This window comes from Crassostrea angulata, chromosome 2 (assembly GCF_025612915.1).
Source record: "Crassostrea angulata isolate pt1a10 chromosome 2, ASM2561291v2, whole genome shotgun sequence".
NCBI lineage: Eukaryota > Metazoa > Mollusca > Bivalvia > Ostreida > Ostreidae > Magallana > Magallana angulata.
The window spans coordinates 2,368,598-2,381,579 of NC_069112.1; the positions used below are offsets into that span (position 1 = coordinate 2,368,598).

The 12,982-nt window shown below is 33.4% G+C and overlaps 2 protein-coding genes across 2 annotated transcripts in view; one reads left to right on the forward strand and one right to left on the reverse strand.

Moving 5' to 3' along the window:
* Positions 1-12,982, forward strand: part of LOC128171447 (uncharacterized) — a 136,814-nt gene that overhangs the window by 46,154 nt on the left and 77,678 nt on the right. The window lies entirely within an intron of this gene.
* LOC128171389 (protein IMPACT homolog) lies at positions 4,028-6,831 on the reverse strand. The gene has a single exon (XM_052837183.1). The coding sequence runs from the start codon at positions 6,544-6,546 to the stop codon at positions 5,281-5,283; it is 1,266 nt and encodes a 421-aa protein (XP_052693143.1). The 5' UTR covers positions 6,547-6,831; the 3' UTR covers positions 4,028-5,280.

Here is a 12,982-nt window from a genome sequence, read left to right on the forward strand (position 1 = left end):
AATCTTGGGTTGATCACATCGTTTTATATTTGCTCACAGAACACATAATCACAAACTATCCTAACCTCTGAACTTCACTTGTATTTCAAATGAAACACCCAACCTTCTCAAATGAACTTTTTTTTTTTTTTTTTTTTTTTTTTTTATTCAAACTTTCAGGTACAAGTTATTTACATCTTCTTATATGTTTAGTTTACAGTGCATACACATCACATATTCACTTCATTTGAGATTTAGAATATACGTATAATATAAACGCAGTCACATAAAAAAGCACACGTACAGACAGGTGTATACACCGACAGACAGACATATATATGCACAAACAATCTTGAAAAATTGCTTTTATCACCCATGAAAGTTGGAGTATTTTTAGTTATGAGGTGGGGGGGGGGGGTGAAAGAGGGTGGAGAAAGAGAGGGGAACACTATCTATCAAAAACATATGCAAGAGGATACATAAAAGTAGACTTATATTTTTTTTGTTAATATTTGCTTACAATTTCCTTGCAGCTATTATAAACACATTTTATAACAAATCGCAAATAGTTTGCCAATACTTTTCATACTCAGCAAATTTACAATTCTTCAACAACAGTAGTTTCTCAATATGTATTCTATCAGTGACTGTTTGTTTTAACATGAGCGTCAAGAGGTTTGGGACATTCTTATACTTACTGGCAAAAATAAATTGTTTTACTGTAAGAATCAATATGTTTTGAAGTCTATACATATTTCTGTTTTTGAATTTACCAAAAAGTATAGTTTTTTTTATCAAATGTCATTAAAAAATTAAACTTGCTTCTTAACCATTCTTCAAAGTAGAGCCATATTTCTTTGACATGAAAACAGTCCACAAATAAATGTTCTATAGTTTCTATATCTTGATTACAGAAAGAGCAGGCTGGTGAATCAATTATATTGAGTTTGAAAAGGTACTCATTTGTTGGCAAAATTCTATGTAAAAACTTGAATTGCAACCATTGAAATTTGGATTCTTTCGAGGTTTTAAATGGGAGTTCAAAAATATTATTCCATTCTATTTCTGTAAAAGCAAATCCACTTTCTGTCCACTTCTTTACTGAACGAATTGACTCTTTTTTGTTATCGATGAGTACATAATACATATCCTTACATCCTTTGCTTTGTTTGTAAAAAATACTGAGAGAATTTGGAATAAATGGTCCATATTCTACCTTATTATTATTTAAGGCTTTTAATCTTTCAAAAACTGCTCCTTTCAAACTCCTCTATTCTAGAAAATTGGTCTTAACATTTGAGTTTTCAAGAGTTTCAAGGCTTACAAAATTGCCTTCTTCTGTCATCAAATCTTTAATAAATTTATAACCACAGTTGAAATAATTCTTAATAAAAATTGATGAGTTATTAATTTTAATATTAGGATTAAACCATATATGTTCATTAAGTACTTTTATGTCATTTTGGCTATAGGACATAACAATTTTAACCCAATCTAATAAAACTTCTTTCCAAAACTTGTTACTTATCTTATTGCTAATATTGGTAATAAAGTCTGAACCTTTTTCCCATAGGGTTTCTATTTTTAATCCTATTTCTGATTCAAAAAGTTTTACCCACTTTGTATTAGAGTGGATAAGTCTTCTTATCCATGTAGATTTCAATGCACAAACAAATTCCATATAGTCTATCATTTTTAATCCCCCATATCTATAATCTTGAATTATAAAGTTTTTCTTTACCTTATGGACCTTGCCTCCCCATAAAAAAATGTAAATTTCTTTCTCAAACTGTTGAAGGTATTCTACACTAGGTATTGGTATAGTTAGGATTAAGTGGTTAAGTTTTGGTATTATCAGTTTTAATCACAGTCAATCTTCCAACTGTTGTAAGATTTCTTAATTTCTATTGCTTTATCAAACGGGTTACTTCCAAAAATTTTGATGGGTAATTTAGTTCTACCATTTCATTCAAATTAACAGAAAATTTAACACCGAGTAGATCAAAAGTGGGATTGTTCCAGTCAAGCTTCCATCGCGAGTGGTGAAAAACTTCTTTTGAAAATTTTTTACTTCCGATCCATACCATTTTAGTTTTGGAGAAATTAATTTTTAGACCAGATATGCATGCAAAATAATCAAGTTCTCTTAAAATACCATCCATGGACTGAGGTGATCCATCAAATATTATTGAAGTGTCGTCAGCATATTGCGAAAGTTTGTATTCTACACCATCAATTTCAATTCCACGGATTTCTTTATTATTTCGAATCAAAATCCCTAGAACCTCAGCACATAGCAGAAAAAGAAATGGGGAAATTGGGTCACCCTGTCTACATCCTCTTTGAGGAAAAAAATAATCAGAGGCGATTCCATTTTGTATAACACAAGATTTAATATCACTATAAAAAGTTTGGATCCAGTTTTTGATTGAAATCCCAAAATTAAAAAAAATCCAGTGTTTGGTATATAAATTTCCAAGAGATAGTATCAAAAGCTTTTTCAAAATCGATTAACATTAGAAGGCCAGGGATCTGATTTTGTTCAGTATATTGCATTATATCATATATCATTCTAATATTTTCTCCAATAAATCTACCTTTTAAAAACCCAGTTTGGTCTTCATTAATTAATTTATATAATACAGTTTTTATTCTCTTAGCAATGCAACCTGAAGCAATTTTATATAATACATTAAGAAGACTAATTGGGCGCCAGTTTTTTAAGAACTGTTTTGGTTTTCCTGCCTTTGGTAAACATGTTATTACACCTAGTTTATTTGATTCTGTAAAGTGTCCTAACTCGTAAGTATTGTTTATGGCTCTTGTTATAAAGCTGCCTAAGTCGTTCCAAAAGAATTTAAAAAATTCGCTTGTAAACCCATCAGGCCCTGGGCTTTTATCGTTTTTCATATTCTTCAAAAAGTTATAGACTTCCAATTTATTTAATGGGCCTTCAAGAAGATCAGATTCTTGTTTATTTAATTTGGGAATGTCATACAACTTTAATTTTTCGTAAATGTTTTCAGAGTCTATAGTTTCCCTCTTCTGATAAAGGTTATCGTAGAACATTCTTAATTCATTTAGTATTTCAAATTGATTAAAAACAGTGGAGCCATCTTCTTTTTCAACTTTTGGTATAATTTTGCTCGAAAAATTTCTCGATTCAAGGCTAATGAAATATTGTGATGGCTTTTCACCTTCCTCTATCCACTTTACTTTTGATCTAATACATTGACCTTGCAATCTGTTTTTTCTAATAAGTTCTAATTCTGTTTGTTTATTTGATAATTAATCTTTTGTTTCTACTGTAAAATTCTGTTCAAGAAGTAAAATCTCTTGCTCTAATTGTTTTTCTCGTTCTGTTGTTTTCTTTTTCTTATAAGTTGAATAGGATATTGATTTTCCTCTAATTTCCATTAGTAATGTGTCTAGGAATGATTGGTCACTTATAATAAATTGTATATTATCATCTATTGTTTCAATATTTTCTAAATTGTAAACTGGGCAGGCATACTGCTGTTTTACATTTTTTATTTTTTCTTTGATTAGATATACATATTCTTTGTCTTTAAGAAGAGAGTTGTTAAATTTCCAAAAACCCTTTCTTTTAAGAAATTCATTTGTTCTTACATACAAGACAACTGGGCAATGGTCAGAGCGGTAACTGTTTTCATATTTTACATAGAGAGATAAGTTAAGTAAAGATTCTGATATAAGAAAGAAATCAAGTCTAGCCTGTTTAATTGGGGTTTTTTCCTCCAAGTGAATTTTTTTTAGAGTTGGATTATGCTCGCGATATACATCTTTCAGAGTAAGTGTTTCCATAATTTTTAAGACTTCGAGTCTTGCTTTGGGATTATTTAAGTTCTTATAGTTCATGGAGTCTAAGTCCTTATCAAAAACTAAATTAAAATCACCACCAATAACTATATGCTGGTTAGAGTAAATATCTTGAATATTATTAAGGACGTTTATGTAAAAGGCTGGCGAGTCCGAATTTGGTCCATATATATTTATCAATAAAAATGGAAGACTTTCTATGGTAACATCTAATAAAAGAAAATTACCATCACTATCTTTATGTTCATTGAGTATTGTTATATCACAGTTATTATTGATTAGTATAGCTACTCCTCTAGAATTTGATTTATATGAGTTAAAGTAGGCTTTATAACCCCATAGTCCCTTTATCAAGCTTTCTTCCTTTTCAACAAAGTGAGTGTCTTGAAGAAAGTATATATTATAATTTTTTGATTTTAAGACTTTAAAAATGTCCCTCCTTTTATTGATATCACCTAAGCCTTGGCAATTTAATGTCAATATGCTTAGATAGCTTTGATGCACTTTATCATCCATGTCTATATAAATGCTTTATAAGGATTACGGTTCCCGAAAAGAATAGAAAGGGGGCAAATAAAAGGGAGAAAAAACAGTTAAAAGGCAAAGGTTTGGAATTGCGAAAGCACATCACGCTTGCTAATTTTACAAACACTAAAAAATAGTTGACTGCATGAAGTTGACCAAAAACAACCTTTTTTTTGTCAACTTAAAAAAAAAATCATACAATAGTATAAATAATTAGAATCGGTCGTGAGGAGTTTTATATGTATAACTTATTGTCTGTTTTTTTAAAAACCTTAAACCCTATGCTGCGCATACTATGTGTTTAAAAAAAAGTACCTTGATTTTCTGATGATTTGAGCTTGTTAATATGACAGCATATTATAAAAATCATACCAAAATTATGTGAGATATATTAATGTTCATGAAATACAATTATACACATGCACTCCCCCTTGCGTTGCGTTAACTATAGAATAAGAAAATAAACAACACTTACAATTACTAGTTGACATGTTTGTAAAGTAAAAAAACAAACCGGATATGATAACTATAAACAAAAATCCAAATAATTATGAACAGTCAGGACAAATCCGGAAAAACTCGTCATAGGTAAGTTATATAGCAAAAGTTAAACAAACTATATTTACAGTCTAAATGAAATGAAAAACGTGTAAAATATTTACAATAACAATAAATCGGTGAGTTTAGGCTTGTGAAATATAGATGTACTATCTATACTATCTTACAGTACAGCTTTTTCAGTAAAAATATTAATTAACAGTAATCGCGCATATCGTGGAAATATTAGTATATTATAATTGGATGCTACAGCGACTAAGGCCTGTACATGTATGTAAAATTTAAATAAACACAGTGATCCGATAGTTTGAATAACAAGAACAACACATACATTTGTTTTAAACTTTGACTATGTTGTCCGTCTCAATTGACTGGGGTTCAGGTAGAACCCGACATGTTTCTTGCGGCACTTAACCCGACTTCATTAATATGTTTGAAGCGTCTAGGTCCGATTTTGTTGCCGTACCATCGCGAAACGACCACTAATGTATTCTTTACGTCATTGTCGATGAGCGCTTTCAGCAACAGTCTCCCGACCCCGTGTTCCCCGTCATCATCGGATCCGTCGTGCGTTGTTCCGTCGTTACCCGTGAACCGGAACGCAAAGATATTATGACTAGCACTGGCGATACTGTCTGAGCGCATAACTTCAACAAAAGACCGTCTCACCTGTTTATAGGAGTCTACTGGTACCGCGTGGGCCGCAAACCGGTTCCCATTGTCCTCTGTTGTCTTACCCGGAGTGATCGCAATCTTGACCTCTTCTCCGTTGATGATCTCTTCAGCCGTTGGACGGGATCCAATTTTGTCTTTGTATACTAATTTACTCTTAGTAAAGATGAGTTTGGTACCTTTTAGCGTGGTTTCAATATTACGCTGTGCGTATTGTTTTTGGACTTTATATAAATGTTTTCTCCTTTCTCTAAGTTCCTCGGGCTGATGTTGAGAAACTCTGATTGGGGACTTTTTGTCCTTGAGGACTTTGATATGTCTCATGACGATTTCTTTATGTGCTCTATTCGCAAACTGAACACAGATAGGTCTTGGGAATTTTCTTTGCCTGTCATACTCCCCCATTCTGAACAGTTTATAGATCTGAAGGTTGTCAACTGTTTCTGCAGCTATATTCATCTCCGAGCTGAACACGTGACTTATCATCTTGGCAAGATTTTCTGATTTGCCCATCTCTGTTCTCGATTCCTCGACTCCGCTTATTATAATATTGTCTTCCATTGATCTGGCTTTAAGTTCGGTAATTTGGTCATTTTGAGTTTTAATACAGTACTCTAGTCGAACAACGTAGTCTTTCATTCTACTAAGCTCTCTTTCCGTTTTTTTCTGCAGATCATTGATGATGTACATTGTATCATTAGCTTGATGTTGAACATTTTCCAGCCTTTCTTCGATACCATGTTTTCCACTTATCTCATTTGTAACTGCGTCAAGCTGTCGTCCCTGTCCATCTATTCGCAATAATAGATTGGCCAGCGTATTCTGTATGTTAGATATTCCCTGCATCACATCTCTCATTTGGAAGTTTTCCATTTTATTTTCACCAGTTTTTTCTTCATTGCTGGATTGCCTGTCCACAGGGTCTATTTCTCCAAGGCCCCGCTTTTTTGAGTGGTTTGACGGGTTCGACATTCTTAACGGTACTTAACGGTACCACGGTTAAAGACACAATACACAAGACTCTAGTGTGATTATTATTCACCCGAAACTCACGCTCCTTGAAAACAAAAACTTTGTTTACCTTGTTCTATTTGTTTATCCAGTCTTTTATGAAACTCTCTGAACGCTAACACAAATTATAACACATAATATTCACTTTCCAGCATATTTCAGTTCACAGAAAATATTAATTTCCAAGTTTTTGGTCAAAACTTTGCAGTCGAAATAGACTAGCGTCTTACATGTTGCGCATGCGCTCTCTCTTCTCAAATGAACTTAATGAAACGTCATTTTGAATGTACATGTCACAGTTGATGGGCCAGTAATTAGTGTAAGGTCGTTATATTGACAATGTACATGTCACAGTTGATGGGCCAGTAATTAGTGTAAGGTCGTTATATTGACAATGTACATGTCACAGTTGATGGGTCAGTAATTAGTGTAAGGTCGTTATATTGACAATGTACATGTCACAGTTGATGGGCCAGTAATTAGTGTAAGGTCATTATATTGACAATGTACATGTGACAGTTGATGGGCAAGTAATTAGTTTAAGGTCGTTATATTGACAATGTACATGTCACAGTTGATGGGCCAGTAATTAGTTTAAGGTCGTTATATTGACAATGTTGAGCTTGTTCTGTGTTCCCACAAACTACAGGGTTTTTCAGGGTCAGGGTTCAGCCATGTGAAGGGGGGGGGGGGGGGGAACTGGTGCTTTTTCAATGTTATCTTGATTTAGACCTGTTTTTCTATGAACTATTTCTGGGGTTGTGGGTTTTTTTCCCACTTTTCTCTGTCAATTTCATCATCAGTTGCATGTTTGTTGTCATTTTTTTGTGTCAGCCTTTGTTGTTTTGATAATTGATTATAATCCCCCCCCCCCCCCCCAAAAAAAAAAAAAATTGTGGAAATGACTTCTATGTCATGTTTTGATAAAAAAAAATATATAGCTAGTGCTTTATGCATACACATATGTGAAAATAGAAAAATAATCTTGTATTTATTCATTAATTAGATAAGTAGAAAATAACCAAGCTAGTTACTGTACATGTACCTGGAAAAACTTTGTATTAAGCTTATTGTATATTTCTCTTTTTTATCTGTACTAAGTACATAGCTGGACAGCATACATGTGATATACAGAGAGAATTAACAGTGCAGCTATCATCTTACAAGTTCTAGATTGTTTGTTCTTCCTCTGGAAAAATTAAATGAAATATGTTGTTGGTTTAATTTTAAAATATCTTTAGAAACTTCATTTCATAGGATCTGAGGTTTCAAGGCTATGTGAATTCATGACAAATTTCATTTTATAGTATGGGTTCCCGTTGTGATAATCAGATATTAATATGATCATATATATTTTTTAAAATTCAGTTTCGGTAATTTTGCTAAGATAAGCATTTATAAAGAACAGATTTCTTCCCCAATGTACAATCCCAGAACCCAATAAAGAGAAAGCATGTATGTGTGTTAACATTAACCCCCCCCCCCTGTCTGTTGTCTGTCAACATTATGTTGTGTGTTGTTTTGTTGTTTGTTGCATGTTCAAGCCTGAAAACTCATTACAACAGTGTCTTCTCCAATACTATATGATGGTCCCCTAATAAGCCTAACTGTCAATCAGAGAATGAGCAAGTTGAGATTCTCTGGCCCTGAGCTTGGTTCCTCCGCCTGTCTGTGCCGAGTCTCTGGCCCTGAGCTTGGTTCCTTCGCCTGTCTGTGCCGAGTCTCTGGCCCTGAGCTTGGTTCCTCCGCCTGTCTGTGCCGAGTCTCTGGCCCTGAGCTTGGTTCCTTCGCCTGTCTGTGCGTACTACATGTAAATGTTTACAACTCCTCTCTCCTTGGTATTGTTTTCAATATGAAAAAACTCAGACAATTTGAGGCTTTAAATGTGAATTACATTTTTGGATGCATGTAATATTTGCTTTATTCTGATGATATTGATCTCCTATAAGTTGACCAGTATATGTATTGATGATATTGATCTCCTATAAGTTGACCAGTATATGTGTTGATGATATTGATCTCCTATAAGTTGACCAGTATATGTATTGATGATATTGATCTCCTATAAGTTGACCAGTATATGTATTGATGATATTGATCTCCTATAAGTTGACCAGTATATGTATTGATGATATTGATCTCCTATAAGTTGACCGGTATATGTATTGATGATATTGATCTCCTATAAGTTGACCAGTATATGTATTGATGATATCAGGCTTGGGGTAATGCTAAATGTAATGGTAATGCATTGCAATGCATTACATATTTTCAAAGTAATGCTAGTAATGTGTAATGCCACAATTTTAGCATTACAAGTAATGGTAATGTAATGCATTACTTCCAAAAATCTAGTGTAATGCTCGTATTACATGGCATTAATTTGCATTACTATGCTTTTCTATGCATGTTCATTTGTAAAATAGTAATGAATTGAATAACTGAAATTGTATTTGAATAAAAATTGTTTTAAAGAAGAAAAATAATTTTTGAGATAAAAATATTTTAGTTGTATGATTAAACGTTTGAAAAAAAAACCATTCTTAAATTGTCAGTATAACTGGCAGCAGGTACGCATGCGTGAAGAAGGGTGGCAGCTTTGAATTTTGAGAGAGGAATTTTCTACGTTTTTTTCTTAATTTATACCAATAATACTGTTTGGAATTTGTTATGTGTACCTGGATAAGTGTAAGTATGTGTTTCTTTGGAGTAAGAGTGTAAAATGGGACACACACGTAATAGGAAAAGGAAAAATAAGTCATCGAATGTTAGCGGGGAAAGGACACAAAAGGTTCACGTGAGTAATTCTCAACTATCAACGGTTCCAAGTTTACACGGTATGGAAACACAAACGATTAACAGCAATAGTAGCAACAGCACCTGTCATTATAATTCTAGTTCCCAAAATGCACAGCATTCCACACCCGGGACCCCCGTAAACAAATGCCAAGGAAACCTGTTCACCCCCTATGGACCCCAGGGACCACAAAGTCAATTCGCTGGTTATATTTCCCCCATACCAAACCAACAACATAGTCAACTACAACAACACCCCCAACCACATCACACTGATATCATGGAAGCTCTGAGAGTCATGTCAATAAACATAGAGCAAGTTTCTACAAAGCAAAATAAACTGGACCTTATTGAACACAGACTCAGTGAACTGGAAAAGAATGTCGGAAACGTAAACACAGAATTGAAAGACATGAAGGCCAAGGTCAACGGAGTTGAAGAAAGTGTGATATTTATCAACAAGCAGTATGAAGATCAAACAAAAGAAGTTTTGGCTGTTAAAAAATCTGTCTGTGAAATAACAAATGTTAACGAAAACATCCTCAAAGAGCTTAGCCTTGTGAAATCAGAGTTCGAGAATTTAAACGAACGCCACTTAGATCTTCAAACACGTTCAATGAGAGATAATCTTAACTTTGAAGGAATTGTCGAAACACAAGAGGAAAACACAGAGGAGGTCTTAAGAGAATTCTTAAAATCAGAAATGGACATAACAGAAGAGCCACAATTCCAAAGAGTGCATAGAATGGGGAAAAGAGTGCAGGGACGTCACCGGCCAATTATCACGAAATTCGTCCTATTCAAAGAGAGAGAAAAGGTCAGAAAAGCTGCTCCATCCAAACTTGTTGGAAAACCATTTGGAATTAATGAACAGTTCCCAAAGGAAATCAACGACCGCAGAAAACTGTTATACCCCCATTATAAACAAGCTAAACGTCTCGGGAAAAAGGCTGTGATGATAGCAGACAAACTGTTCGTGAATGGAGCAGAAATCCCCCTTTCCTCGATCCACAACCTAGCGTCAACACAGCGCACTGACCTGGATACCGCATACGGAGCACGCCAATCCGCAACGCGCAGCGTAAATCGACATGAAACCCGTTTTGCGACCACGCGCCGTTAGGGATACCAAAGAGAGCAACCGAGCGGAAACGTAAACAACGAAAACGAAACCACCGACTTCAACTCTCTCACATCTTCAGACACTTCTTCAATCGCAGCTTCTCGGGCCTTTCCGGCAGGCTAGGAAAAACACCTCGAATGTATTACCTAGGCGTCCATGACAACCCCCCTTTTTGTAAAACTTGATATAAATACACCACATTTTATGATCTGTCGAGTTGTAAGCTTGACTTCAATAAAGTAAATGATATACCCTAAAATATAACACAGAAGCGACTTATAAGGCTGTCTAGCCGATACTTATTTTAATGGGAAGCGACTCCATTTTGTATAAAATTCTAACATCTGGTAATGTTAATACATTCGAGGTGTTTTTCCGAGCCTGCCGGAAAGGCCCGAGAAGTTGCGATTGACACTTCTTATGCGAGGATTATTTCTATCAATGTTTGCGGTCTAGTGTCTAAGCTCCGAAATCCTGAATTTGTTGATGTTATTAGCAAATATGACATAATCTGCCTCACAGAGAAAAAACAGACAAAGCTGATAATATTGATATCCCAAATTTCAGTGTTTTCAGCAAACATAGATCAAATCTGTCATTTCGGAAGTCTGGTGGTATTGTAGTCTATATTAGAGATTCTTTATCCAAATTCTGTAGCATTATTAATAACACGAGTGACAATATATTATGGATTAGATTAGAAGGTAAAACATTTAGTACTAAGAAACATATTTTGATGGGAACTGTTTATATACCTCCATCAAACTCTAGATTTTCATCAGTTGAAATTTTTGACGATATTGAGAATGAGATCTTTAACTTATCCAAAGAAAATGATTGTATATGTTTATTAGGTGACTTTAATAGTAGAGTATCCACATTGAAAGATTTTATTGATGTTGATGATTCTCTATCACATTTTTGTAACATTGCTGAGAATAACAGTAATTTTGATTGGGCTGTCGATCAAATAGACTTAGAAGCTATTGAAAAATATGGTTTTTCCATAGAAAGGAAATCTAAAGATAAAATTGTTAACTGCTATGGAAAAAAACTTATTGATATGTGTAAACACTGTAACATTATAATACTTAATGGTAGATCCATGGGTGACCAAAATGGTGAGTTTACATGTGAACAATCAAGTGTTGTAGATTATTGTATTTCAAACACTGAGTTTTTAAGATATGTACACAATGTGAGAATATTACCTTTTTCTTCATTTTTATCTGATGTTCATAACACTATAGAAATATTATTGGCACTTGAAAGACAGCATAGCACTGAATCCATATATCAACAAAAGCAAACAAAAGAAATTGCTAAACAATGGAATCCTGAAAAAATTGAAGTATATCATATTTCTGTTGAAGATAAAGTAGATATTGTAAAATCATTAGAAAATGAACTAAGTAACACTATGTTTGAAAACATATCATTAGAATTTATTGATAATATTGTTGAAAAGATTAGTGATATACTGGTCGGAAGTGCCAAAAATGTATTCGGTAGAAAGCCAGTTTTTACAAATACAAATGAAACATCCAATGTCAAATATAAGAAACCATGGTTTACTCGGGATTGTAAGAATGCTAGACAGAATTATAGAAAAGAAAAAAGGTTGTACAAAAAATTTGGTGGAGATATTTTTAAAGGTGACTTGTATGAAAAAGAAAAATTGTATAAAAAAAGTTTAAAAAATGCAAATGTAACGCATAGAGTAGAAATGAAAAAAAACCTTTTTAGTTTAAGAACAAATAATCCTAGAGAATACTGGAAAATTTTGAATACAAACACAGATAAGAAGAGATGTAATGCAAATTTATATGACCTTTTTACTTTTTATCAGGATTGTTGTAACAAGAATTATAATGAACAAGAAGAACCAAATAAAAATGTATTTTCCCTTGATGAACTCAATATGTTATCTGATATTAATCTTAATAATGACATTAACCAACCAATAACTTATGAAGAAATACTTAAGGGTATCAATATGTTGAAAAATAACAAAGCGTGTGGCGATGATAGAATTTGTAATGAATATATCAAAAGTACCCAAGATTGTATGTTGAATTTATATACTGTATTGTTTAACAAAATATTTGATTCTGGTGTTATACCCACACAGTGGCTTAGTGGTAACATTATACCTGTTTATAAGAATAAAGGGGATAGTACAGAACCCCAAAATTATAGACCAATTACACTTTTGAGTTGTCTTGGAAAATTATTCACTGCTATCATTAATGAAAGGTTAAACAAATATGCTGATAATGTTCCACTCATTTTAGAGAACCAAGCAGGTTTTCGTAGATGTCATAGTACTATAGATCATATTTTTTCATTGTATTCTCTTATCGAGCTTTTCAAATTGCATAAGATGAAAATATATTGTGCTTTTATAGATTTTGAGAAAGCATTTGACTCTGTTTGGCATATTGGCTTATGGAACAAGGTGTTATCAAATAATATTGG